This window comes from Lactuca saligna, chromosome 1 (genome assembly GCF_052625555.1).
Source record: "Lactuca saligna cultivar CGN05327 chromosome 1, ASM5262555v1, whole genome shotgun sequence".
Lineage (NCBI taxonomy): Eukaryota > Viridiplantae > Streptophyta > Magnoliopsida > Asterales > Asteraceae > Lactuca > Lactuca saligna.
In genome coordinates, this window is record NC_136417.1 from 74,228,154 (window position 1) to 74,241,293 (window position 13,140).

Consider the following 13,140-nt stretch of genomic DNA (forward strand, 5'->3'; position numbering starts at 1 on the left):
AGGATACTCTTTTCGACGTTTATGGAACCTCACACTATTTATGTGATTGCATGGAGCAAATTTGCGATCGAAAGTTTTGATTTTTTTATTTCAGATGACTTCCAAACAACCTATTTTGATCCTAGGAAGCTTCGTGGAAAGCATGCGATCGTAGGAAAAACATGCCATCATACATATGATTGCATTTTTGGCCTATCTAATTGTAGATTTGGAATTTTCTACAAACATGAAAGTTGTCCAAAATTGTGTCTATTTTTCAGAATATTTTGAATCTCATTAACCGGAGCTACGGTTCAGGAGATATGGTCAAAATATTGACAGGGGGTCAAAGCTACCAGCAACATCCTTTAGCTTCAGATTGCAGATTCTTTCTTCATGTGATCAATTCGATCGTAGATTTCTAGAAAAAACCATTTTACAAGCATCAATCAAAATCCTCCTTCAGTTCCAACTTCATTTAAGCTCCAAATATGCATCCAGCTGCTCCCAAAATACTGCTTCACTCGAACTATCTAAAATTGACATAAATTTTTTTAGCAATACGAGAATTCTAATAAAATACATGAGCTGAAATTTATTTAAATAAATGACATGAAAATGTACAAAATATGATCCTAAATGATAATGAAAACTACCCTATAAGATGAATAAAATGGTATCTAAAAAATCTCCCCAAGCTTAAACCTTACTTCCCCCAAGTAAGAAAAACATAAAACATTATATACAAATGGAAAGATGTAGATGGCCTAAAAAAATCTAGAATAAAATAAAAGAAAACAAAAATACTTCACTCGTTTTTTTAGATATTTTAAATGTATAATTTTTTATACGATAAGACTTTACATTGAGGGATTTCTAATCACTACTACCTAGACGACCATCCTGCTACCTTTCATGCATCATAGACTGTCAAAGTGAGGAAGATCACGAAATAGTGTAACCCAATAGTCTAACCACAGTTTTATTGAAATTTTATACCTTAATTAGCTTTGTGAGTGAAAATTAAACAGTCCAGGATCTAATGTCCTTCAGACTAAATAGTCAAGAACCAGAATCGACGCATCCTTAAGAACCCGTCACGGCAAATCAGCTTTCGCTGAAGCTGTGAGCCTCACCCGTAGGGAGCCAACTCCTACGCTTTCACTTTTTCGAGAGCCACAAATTTCATATCATATAGTTCTTTATTCTCTAGATATAACTTTGAGACGGCTTCTAATTTTATTGAACTTGAATTTGTATCTTTGGTTTTAGCTTTGAGTTCTTCAATCAACTTTAGAATTTCCTGAGATTTCTTCGATTAACTATTTGAAATTTTAATTTGGGTACTGGATATGACAGTTGTATGCTTCCTTCCTTGTTGACTGTGTGGATCTCATACAAAGGCTCTCTGTTACCGCGAGGGTAACACGTGTCAACAAATAGGTCCGTGTTATGTGGGTCCAAAGTTGTCGATAAAGGTTCTTTTTAAACATTATAAAGAAAATCATCCCAAAGTTGTTATTACCGCCCACAAAAATATTTCAGTATCCCATTTGTTTTGTTTTCTAAGGTTGGGCTCTCATATTACAGTGTTTGGGTCCCCCAGTTATGAAATTTGATTCTACACTTCCAATAACAACCCTATCGCTTCAGATTTTCATTTTTCATTTTCATTTTCCAACTTCTCGGAGTTATCAAATATAAAGAATGTCCCCATCTTGTATTTTTTAAACTTTTTGAATTATTTTGATTTTCTAAAAGTTTTTAAGAATTTTAAAAAACAGAAAATAAAAATAGCTAGAAATAAAATCTTTTTGGGGTTTTTTTAAGAATGTAGAAAAATAAAAAGGAAAATTAAATATTTTTTGGATTTTTCGAATTTTATATACAAATGCAATGTCGAAAATAAATGTAAAAATAAAAATAAAATTTGAAAAATTTAACACACAAAAACTGAAAATTAAAAAAAAATGGAATTTTTTACACTAACCACCTCCTCAAGCTTAAAATGATGCAATGCCCTCAATGCTAACAGAGAATGATCAACTCAATAAAGAAAATAAAAACAAAAAGCATGCAACTAGTAATGAATGTACCTGATAAGTTCACAAAAATTTTGATTTTGACGAAGACTGGCAAAAAATCTGATTTTCAACAACTTTGTCAACCCTCTGATGTCCCCAAGCTTACTTAGAATTGTGACCATCTCTTTATCGAAAGCGAAAAAAATTAATCCTCGGGTTGCCTCCTGGAAATCTTCCCATTCTTGAAGTCGTTGGCTCGACTTTGCCTAACCAAATTAACTAACTAGTGTGGTTGGGACTTCTCTGAAGCTCATCTCTTTTTCTTGTGACTCCAGATCCCTTCGAATATGGAAAGATGGGTGGATTTGAAACTTGTTCACCAAACTGGAAAGAATCCAAATTGTCTTCAGATATGTTCTTTTGATTTTCAAACTTCTTTCTCTTTCTGATCTTCTTTTCCTTTCCAAAAGTCCTCTCTTTGAACTCTTCAGATTCTTTTCCGTTCATATTTTTGCATTTCGGCTTCTGTTTTGGTACTTTCTCGATCAAAATCATCACTCTCTCCTCTTCTTTTTCCAAAAGTATGTTTCTTTTCAATTTTTATCTGATTTTTCTTCCACATGAATCAAATACTCCTCCTTCACTTCCTCAAGCTTATCTTGTACAAGCTCCTCCAATGTGTATGATAAATTCATGTCTGCAAAATTTTCTTCCAAAGAGAAATTAGAAAACCCACGACACCCATCTAATAAAGGATTGTTGGTACCCATATAATTGACATAAATCTTTTCAGAAAGAAAATCATCATTATTACTTTGAAATTTAACCACTCCCTCATCAAACTCCATTGAAATCATCATTACTAGTGTTGGAGTTTCTTTTTTTTTTTTTTTAGATTATTCTTCAACCAACACCTCTTCAAACTCTTCAACTTCAACTCCTATTTCCTCTATATCTCCTTTTTCTACCCGAACTTCTTCAAATTCTTCTTCAGCTTTTTATGGTTCAGATGAGCTTGGGCCCCCATATGTTTTCCCACTTCTCAAGGAAATGGAACTAACATTGTGCTTCAGATTGTTTTCAATGTGCCCCATTAACTTTCCTTGAAATTCCAAATGACCCACAGAAGTGGCAAGTTGAGACACCTGCTGTTCCAGATTCTTGATATTGGATTTGGTTTCTATCTGGGATGCTTAGGTGCTCATGGCAAAACTCTTCATTACATCTTCTAAGGCCACGTTGCGACTATTGGGTTGCTGATTGAGGATTGATGCTAAAATTCGGATTCTAGAAATTGGGTTGAAAATGAGAATTATACTGAAAACCCGGTGGTTGTTAAAATTGTTGTCTTTCTGAAAATTATTATTCTAATAATAGTTTAGAGGTAGGTTATAAGTATTATGTTGCTGGTATTCTCCGACAGCTTTGACTGGAGCAACATCCTCTTGCAAAATTAGACACACATAAGCTAGATGTTCCGTTTTCCAGAGCATACCACATGGTTTCTTCACAACTGCCTTTTCTTTTGTCAAGAGCAAACAACTTTCGTCAGCTCAGATATTTGAGAATCCAGATGATCATAGCTGACTTCCTTTACTCCCTTTGGTTGATTTGGATATCGCACATCTTTGTTTTCAGAATGCTATGACTCTATTGCCAACTTCTCGATCAACTCTTTGATTTCAGTTGGTGTCATATCACCCAAGGAACCACCACTAGAAGAATTTATAAGGTGCCAATCCATGGGTGTAAGATCTTCACAGAAGAAATTATAGAGTTGATAATCGTTGATCCCAATAACTATGTAAAGCTTATCTTTTTCCTTGTTTGATCCTAAGGATTTATATTTGGAGACTGGAAACTCGCGTTTTTTGGAAAATACTTCTCTAAAAATAGCTTCACGGGTTTTTCCGTTTGGTGATAGAACCAGATGGAAGTTCATATAGCCATTTCCTTGTTGAGTCATGAAGTGAAAAAGGGAATGCCCTTAACTTTATCTGATCTTCTGTGACAGTATGAGGCTTCATTCTTGAACATACCACATGAAATTCCTTGAGGAATTTACGTGGGTCTTCATTTTCCAGATCGCGGAATGTGCGAAGAAGATGCATCAACCCTGATTTCAACTCAAAGCTTTGTGTTTCTGGAAAAGTAACGCAGATAGGCCGCTGATTGACTTCTTGAGTGACCCAATCTCTGAGAGTCTTTTCTACTTCATCTCTACTCATGGTTGATTCTTCAAATTTGGTTCTGAAGAGTCTGTGGGTTCAGATTTAACGAAAGATGGTAGGGAATATGTTTTATAAGACTGTTTTGAGGAGAAGATGGTGGTACTTTTGAAAAAACGGATCTGATTCGTTCCACAAGGGAGTTCCTTTTAGTGTGATGTTTTCTACAGGTATGGAAGATGTTGAACCAAAGAAACTTGCTGATTATTCCTTTCTTGCTACTTCTTTATTCGGTTTCCTTGCAGTTCTGTTGATTTATGGTTCAAAAGCTAGAGGTGTACCTGAAAAAAATTCATGGCATATAAGTATTAGAAAGCACCGTGTCCCCTATAACGGTGCCAATTGTTTAAGACCGGTTGTCGAACCCTATTTAAATAAATAATATTAATCACTATTGGTTGCACAAAAAGTATAGCATAGGGAAGCAGGGTCGAATCCTTAGGGATACAACCTAAAAGTCAGTGTGTTTTAGCATCACACACATCTAGTAAAGAAAAAGAAATATAAAAGTTTAAACTAAAAAAAACTAAAACTTGCAGCGATCTTAAATTAAAAGAAACTCAATAATAAAAACTATATCAGTTCTGCTGTGACTTTCCTAATCATGCAACTAATTCAGATCTAGTTATTCAGAGTACGTTCAATCTAAGCTGGTCCTGAGAAAAACTAACAATCTCTAGTATAATCTCTTTTACGTAGATTAGTTCATCAAAACTAGCTCCTTAAATTAATCCTAACTTTTTACAATTCAATTAAACATGGTCTTAATTAAATCTGGAAAATTGCATTAAGTTCTTTGTGAAATTCCCAACAATACCCAATACTTCTTACAATCTCAGATGTGTAAGGGTATGATCTTTTTCAGTTTATACAAGAGTTAAATCCCAAAACAGAACCAATCTGATACTATTTACTTTTACCAGTTGACAAGAAAAATTATAGATTCTATTAACTTATTAACTAGAATGATAAAACCGTAGCTTGGTGATAAGGCTAACAAGAATTTAAAACCAAACGTTCATTAAGCTCAAAACTGAAAATTTTAGATAGAAACACAAAACGAAAATCAGATCTGAAAAATAATCACATGAGAAGTACTAGTGTATGTAGAAATGAAAAGAAACATTTACTGATCAATCTTCTAAGTAAACATGTGTGAATATTGTCACACCCCGGCCATCGACGGAAACACCCGGTAGTGTAACGTCATTTTTCGTATCACAGTTATATAACAAACATTGAACAATACTTAAAGAAAATACATACGTTTATTGATGATTAAAAGTTACATAACTATTTTTCTAGAACCTTTTGCATAATATCCGACTATGGCATATTTCTTAATGAACAGAAAGATACTAGTAAAACTTCTCCTGTTCGAATACATACCTGCTTTTCAAGTTCCTGAAAACACATGCATTTTATAATACGTCAACATAAAGTTGGTGAGTCCACAGGTTTTGCCTCCATAAAATAATACATTTCTATACATTCAAAAGTATAGTTTTGAAAGTATCATTTTGACTTTGCAACATTAGGTATAATTGTATACTTATCAATTAAGTGTTATACCAAAACATTTCTTAATCTTAAGGTATAAGTAGGGGGACACTTATCCTTAACATTAATACTTGTATACGACAAGGTATAATGTTTCTAACAATGTGCTACCATGAGCCTGCAACCGCTGCTATGACATAATACCTCTGATAGAACAATACACTCATGATTTACCACGAGAACAAATACACTCATGATTTAACATGAGAAAAAACACCGTACGCTTCATCGACGCCGGAATAATAACAAATAAAAGGGTAGTTCATCACTTGTTTTTAGTTGACTGTAGCTAACAGTCACAAGTGGAGTGGTCAGCCTGTATACTAATTATACACGACTTCCTCGCTCACACGGGATTAACGGTTACAGTTCAGAGGACTTCCACTAAGACCCCCAACCTTAGTTGATGAATACAATTACTCATGTAGACTTCAACGGCTTCCTATAGCTCTAACAACAAAAGCATTTTCATGTCTAAAACCTTAAGTTACTAGACTTTGCTTTTAAACATTACTCCTAACTTCATAATATTTAGGCAGTATAACAGCTATATCTTGAAGTAAAAACCAGGTTTTATCTTGACCTAAAACCAATAATAACAACATATAACGTTTCTAGTTTTATCTTGACATAAAACTAACAATAACAACATATCCAGTTTTATCTTGACATAAAACTAATAATAACAACACATAACATATCTAATTTTATCTTGACATAAAACTATTAATTGCAACATACTATGTAACTTAACATATAAAACTTCCGAATATAACTTCGGAACTATATCGCACACAAAATATATATAGAATCCTAAGTATCACTCAAGATCTACATTAATAATAGTTGTATGTACTCAAAATGTTATATTTAGAACAATCATATCTCGATTATCATAACTTTATACTATCATATAGACATAATAACAACATATATACAATGACTAGCATGCGTTTTCCACCGAAATATTAGAAAGTGGGGCTGTGAATCTCACCTTAGTAGCGTGATTTTTATGATATCTTAGCGAAACAGTCAACGTGCGAGTTCGTCGGGGCTCGGGATTCAAGAGGGCTTCAGCAAGTAACAGAGGAAGAAAGGAAATGGTGTAAGGAAGTGAATGGGTCGATCTTGCTATTTGTAGTAAGTTTTTATGACACTCACGTCGTGAGTGTCATAAAACTCACGTCGTGAGTCTCATGATTCACTCCGTAGACTTGCCATTTGTGTCCCTAGCTTTGGAAGGTGGCATGTGACTCCTCACGTCGTGAGTGTCATAAACTCACGTCGTGAATTTTTGATCCTATCCTCTCCCAGCTTCTAGATTCTGAATTATGATAGAATGACTCCTCACGTCGTGAGTGTCATAAAACTCACGTCGTGAATTGGATCTTATCCTCTCACAGCTTCTAGATTCCGAATTATGACATAATGTCGTGAGCGTCATAAAACACACGTCGTGAATTGAATGAGCATTTGTGTGAATCCAAACTCAAACTAGGGATTTGTAAAAGTTTCTAAATAATTTTGAAGTTGTTTTTCAAAATTGTTTTCAATAGTAACCAAGAGATGGACAAGATGTGTAGGAAGTATACGCCATGTTACCGCATTGTTTTTTGTTATTGATGATTATGATAGAACTGCATGCTAGCGATAGGATACGGATCTTAAGGAGTTGCATGATAGAACTGCCTGATGTTTGATGCCTGATAACCTAGAAGGACTTCTTACATGTTAGACGAAATTGACATCATTATTGTAGCTGCTTTGTATGTGCATCATAGTTGTACATAACAAAGATTCTATAGCTTGAGAAAGTTTGACTTAGCATTATTTGATATTCTTTTCTTATTGAGGGCTTAGGGTTGAATCAAGTATTTAAATATCTATGGGATCCAACGTTATGTATGATTAGCACGCACGAGTGGCTGTAGATAATAATGGAATAACAACAAGGTGTGGTGCTAGTCGTAAGCCTCCAAGATAATAATGGAATAACGATAGGATCAACATCGTACAATGACCTATCATTTTAGTTGTTAGAAACTGTCATTTTATTGAGCCTCTAAAGTCTTACAACATTAGTCCTATTGGTATGCTTGGGTGTTAGTGCATTGTTGGGAGTCGAGAGATCCAGTGACTAACTGGTTTGGATCTTAATGATAGTGGAAGTGTGTTTTGGTGGGTGCATTAGTTATGAATCATAATTTGCTTGATGAATGTTGCAATTTGGACCCTATTTTCTTGAGGTTGGCTTATTAGGGGTATGCTTACGAATGTTGCGTTTGGTTCTGAAATCTCGAGTCATGATGTTTGTTGTAAATGTCTCCAGTAATTTGTCATGTGAATATACACCCGAGCTGATAAGGATTCAGATGCAAGGTGAAATTCTTGGGTGAACCATCATTATGGTTATGGGAGTAGTGGGTTGGTGATGACTTTTCTGGAAATCAAGCTTATAATTAAGGTTTTTGGCCACACCTTCTGGATTTGAGATTTGTGGAAATTCGTGATTAAGATGTTTTAAGTATTCTTTCAGTATTAATTAGTGGCGTTCCTGGTAAGGGAACTAGGGGTAGGTATGACGAATGGATGATCATCAGTCTCATGGTATGGTTACTGAAGTCTAACTGATGAGTTCCCAGTTTCGATAAGTGTATTGATGGAGTTGGGATGTGGTTGTAGTTTCGAGAGTTTCCAATTTGAGCGTATTTCACTGGAAGTTGAGTCTTACATGTTAGATGTAAGCAATTTCTTATTCAAGTCGCATATTTCTTGTTGAGCATGGAATAACATCGGTTGTGGAAGGAAGTCAGTTGCTTATGATGTCATCCGAAGTTTTGGAAATCATAGTTTTCCCAACCTTCTGGGTCTCTCAGAGGTTTGGGATGTGCGATCAGATTTGGAATCTATAAGTTATCGGTTACTATTCGGGATGTGATAACTACGACGACTTGTATAGGAGGAATATGAATTGGAATAACCGACAAGGGGTTCAGAGGATGTTTGTGTTGGACTAAGTGTCTAATTCCATAACTATAATTGGTATGTACTTCACCCGATAGTAGCATGGTCCATTTGGGTTGCGTTCACCATAGCAACTTGACAGGATGAATTATGAGAAAGAGGTTGATGAATGATTTATTAATATATTATAAGGATAATATATTAATTGAGAAATCCTATTATTTAATTAATATTGATCAAAAATTAATTTGGAATCAATTTGGTGATCAAAAGAGACTGATTAAATGTGCGGGGACTAATATTGCAATTAATGTCAGTTGCAAGTTGGGCTGTGGACTCCTACTATAGAAGAATTTGTATAAGGGGGGCTTCTAGGAGGGTTCCATAGATTGCTTAAGGCCTAAGCATAGAATTAGGGTTTCAGTCTAAAACCCTTGCAGCACAACTATATAAAGACCTCTTGGCATGAGGTTTTCACCCACTTGCTTCTAAGAAAAATTCCTAGCCGAAAATTCTAGCCTCCATGCTCTCCAGGGGCAGATCGAAGGGGATCCTGAGGTATCCTGGGATACCCCACAAAATTTTTTCGGTAGTGTAATTTTTGTTTACGCATCCCTTAAATTTTTTTTTGGTATAATGTATATATATGCATCCTTCCACTTATAAACACAAACAAACAATTGGTCTGTTGGTTAAGGCGTTGGCTTATTCAAGCAAAGGTCTTGAGTTCTATTCTTGCTTCTTACATATTCTTTGTTTATTTTTGTTTTACTTTCCCAGCTATTCTATCCCACATCGCTAAACACATGTAAACTCAGCCATTTTTTTCTATTATATAAAGCTGTTATGCTCATGCTTTATTTGATATCTACTTTGAGTCCCACATCGATTCAAGTATCAAAATATACTTCAACTTCATGTTTATATAACAAGACTTGATGTTAGCTAAGGATTTGATTAAGATTTGGGTTTAAAACCGAAACCGAACCCGGGAAACCCAAGTCCCGGGAAAAAAATTAGGTTACCCTAAAAAAAATTGGGATACCCCTTTACTTTGGTCCTGGCTCCGCCACTGATGCTCTCTCTATTTTTCATCTATTGCTAGTTGGTGTTTGTGACTCCATTAGAGGTGCAATAATTGAGGCACTAAGCCCTTGAAGGTCAAATTCTACAAGCCACAAGAAATGGTATTCTTCTAACCATGTTTAAGTTAATAATTTCAAAAATTATATGCTACATTAGAGTTTACGATTTGGATAATAATTTGCATGTATAACTTGAGAAAAACCTAGATCCAAAGCATTAGGGTTGCATGTGCACCATAAGAATGTTGTAGTGCTGGAAACCCATCAGTCGTATCAAAGCTTAGGGTGTTTTTCTGTTATATGAAGCAATTGTATTGTTTCCAAAGCTGGAAAAAAATTCATTTTTGGTCTCTGACTTGTGGACTCGACGTGTCCCATGAAGGAGCTTGACGAATTGGACCAACTCAACAAGTCCATTCCCTGACTCGATGAGTTGGTTCGTCAGATGGCAAATTTTTCAGATTTTTGGCCTAAATTAGATTTGGATAATGATCATAAACTGTTTTGATTGTTAAAATTCGAATTTTCTATTATGGTAATGATTATCCTCATCTAATTGAAAGATAATTTTCATAGTTTAAGATAATTACAACATTATGTGATAAATTAATTATTTCTAAACTTTGATTTGAATTTTTTTACCAAGTAATAAAGATAAGGTCAAAATTTATAATATGGATAAATTATATGATTAATTTAAATTATTTTAATATTTGATCTAAAATTTTTGAAAAGTTTCAATACTTTCTCTCAAGTTTTGGAATTTAAAATTTGACTAAAAGTTTTAATTTTGAAATATTAAATTCTAAAATCCTAATGTTTTAGAAATTTAAAATACAACCCTTATACTATTATAATATTATAAGCTTAAAACTTATATATATATATATATACATATATATATATATATATATATATATATATATATATATATATATATATATATATATATATATATATATATATATATATATATAAAAGATGAGTCAGTCTTACAATTATTAGGCCTCATTCCAGAAGTTGGTCTATAAAATGACCGCCATTGGGTATCACCTCTTACCCACGATACTCTTGACTAATGGAGGGTCGTTAGCTGAACGGGTAGGATAAGACATTAATTCCTCATTAATAAGTATAATGAATATTATAAAGTAACTAAATGTTTTTATAAATCGCCAATCTTAGTTACTTTAGGAAAAATGTGAAAATGATGTTATTCCATGAAATTGCATTTTGCATCTTTTTAAAGTCGTTAGTGGAGCATGTGTGGTTAACTGGCACACTAAATTGGACTAACAAGGGTGGAAAAGGGTAGCTCTATAATTATCATAGATCCATGGAGTGTGTGTGGTAAACCGGCACAATGATTATGATGGGATTAAAACAACTTTTAATCTATGAAGATCGATTAGATCTTGAACAAGTTTATAAGTGTAAAATAATAAGAACGCAATAATAAGAACGAAACAGCTAGAATCAAACGTGTCGAATGATTAAATAAAATCCTCAGAAGAGCTCGATTAAGAACATCAATTGTAGAGGATTAGAAGATTACAAGAACGATTAAAGAAAAATATTGTACTCTTGATGAATCGCTATGTCGATAATCTCAGCAATCTTGTTAACCTAATATGCATGCAAGCATTAACTTATATACAATACACAAAAGGCTCTCGGTTGGACAGGCCCAAACCGGAGAATACAAGGCTAAACTAACGAGCCCAAAAGACGCAACATCAAAACTATCTTCAGCTCAACAATCTCCCCCTTTGCGTCAATTTGGAGCGAGTCCTTCACTTGTTACTTGGGCCGGCAGCTGAAGCTGGTACCTTCTTCTTCACGGTGCTAAACAGACACTTGGTTATGGAGAGAATGGTCTGTCTAAACCGGATGTACCAATTGATCATATCATTGAAGTACTTGATGTCATCAGCCGAATTCTCCTTACACCGCTTGATAATTGATAAGATGTGCTCTAAGCAAGTTGTGGTGTAAAGGTGCTTGTCAGCTAAAGCGAACAAACATTTCTGTCCTTCGGCTCTAGTGAACATGACTGAGTTGCGCTTCGGATCAATCCTGCCCATCTGCATCTGGTTGAGATCACTGGCTGATCCCACAGGAGCTATCTTCGGTTTCTTCTTGAAGACTGTGGCGACCTCCTGATCCATTAGGGCAACCTCCATGATATAGCAGGCCAACATCCTTTTGACATGGTCTATGATGGGACCATATTCGGTTTCATTTGTCAACAGGATATTGTACAAGACTATCCAGTCATGAGGATTCAGATTCGGCAGATCAGCCAGGGAGATGATGTGGGCAGTTCTTGCAGATCCTCGGATGAGCTTGAACTTTACGTTTGTGAATCTCCCCACGGCATAAGGCTTCAGTACCCGAACATTAACAATCTTCTGGGTGCTCCAGGTGAGGTATTGTGGGCGAGCGGCCTCCAGATAGAAGTCAATGAGCTCCCTGTCAAGCTCATCGTTCGGATGCGGGACTTCAAAAATGTTAGAGAAGGCGTGGAAGATGAACGCCTTTCGAGTCAGCGGCATATCAAACTGTGAATCGATAGAGTTGTTGCAGTCTCTATGGCCTCTTTTATCAAACGATCCCTGGTCCAGGCAGGGAAGAGCAACTTTCGGCTCTCAAGGAGATCGTGGGCTTCTTTTTGCTTTCGTTCGGCTTCTTCAGCCTCACGCGCCACACGACTGGTGTCGTCTTCAGCATTGCAACTGTTCTTTCTTTTTAACATGTCCGCAATGGTCTCCCTGTCTTCATCTTCATCTTCATCTTCATCTCCTCCCTCAGCTATGTTTTTGCCCTTGTTCTTCACACCCGAACCCGAAGCATGACCAGTTGAGGGTGGTTCGGTTGTGTGAGTAGCTTTGGAGGAAGGAGGTGGTTTCGATCCTTTCTTCTCATCTCCCCCTTGTTTCGGAATGGACACGAAACTCGATAGGCCTTCAATTTTGCTTAAAAGGTCCATGGTCGGAGAGAGTTTTTCAGCGAGGGTACGCCTCACTGAGTGATTAAGGATGGGGTCGTGTGCTTCTAGGATGTTTGAAAGAGCTGCGTGGACATCCGAAACACACGTCTTTATGACCTCCCTCTCGGATCGAAGAGCTTCCAATTGTTGTTCGGAGTTGGAAAGCTGCATGCTCTTGACCTTTAGGGCGGTAGTCTTGCTCGCCAAGACGTCCATCAGAGAATTTTCAGCTGCAAGGTCCTCTTGTAGCTTTGCCAGGCGGGCATCGATGGAGGCACAAAGTGCCGAGTTGTCGTCGCTAATATGTTGTC

The 13,140-nt window shown here is 35.8% G+C and overlaps 1 protein-coding gene across 1 annotated transcript; it reads right to left on the reverse strand.

Moving 5' to 3' along the window:
- Positions 1-3,901: 3,901 nt before the first annotated feature.
- On the reverse strand, positions 3,902-4,231 carry LOC145008508 (uncharacterized). The gene has a single exon (XM_078967101.1). The coding sequence runs from the start codon at positions 4,229-4,231 to the stop codon at positions 3,902-3,904; it is 330 nt and encodes a 109-aa protein (XP_078823227.1).
- Between the last annotated feature and the right edge of the window lie 8,909 nt (positions 4,232-13,140).

Coding starts and splice junctions, on each gene's coding strand:
- LOC145008508 (XM_078967101.1), bottom strand. CDS start 4,231: ATGAGTAGAGATGAAGTAGAAAAGACTCTCAGAGATTGGGTCACTCAA.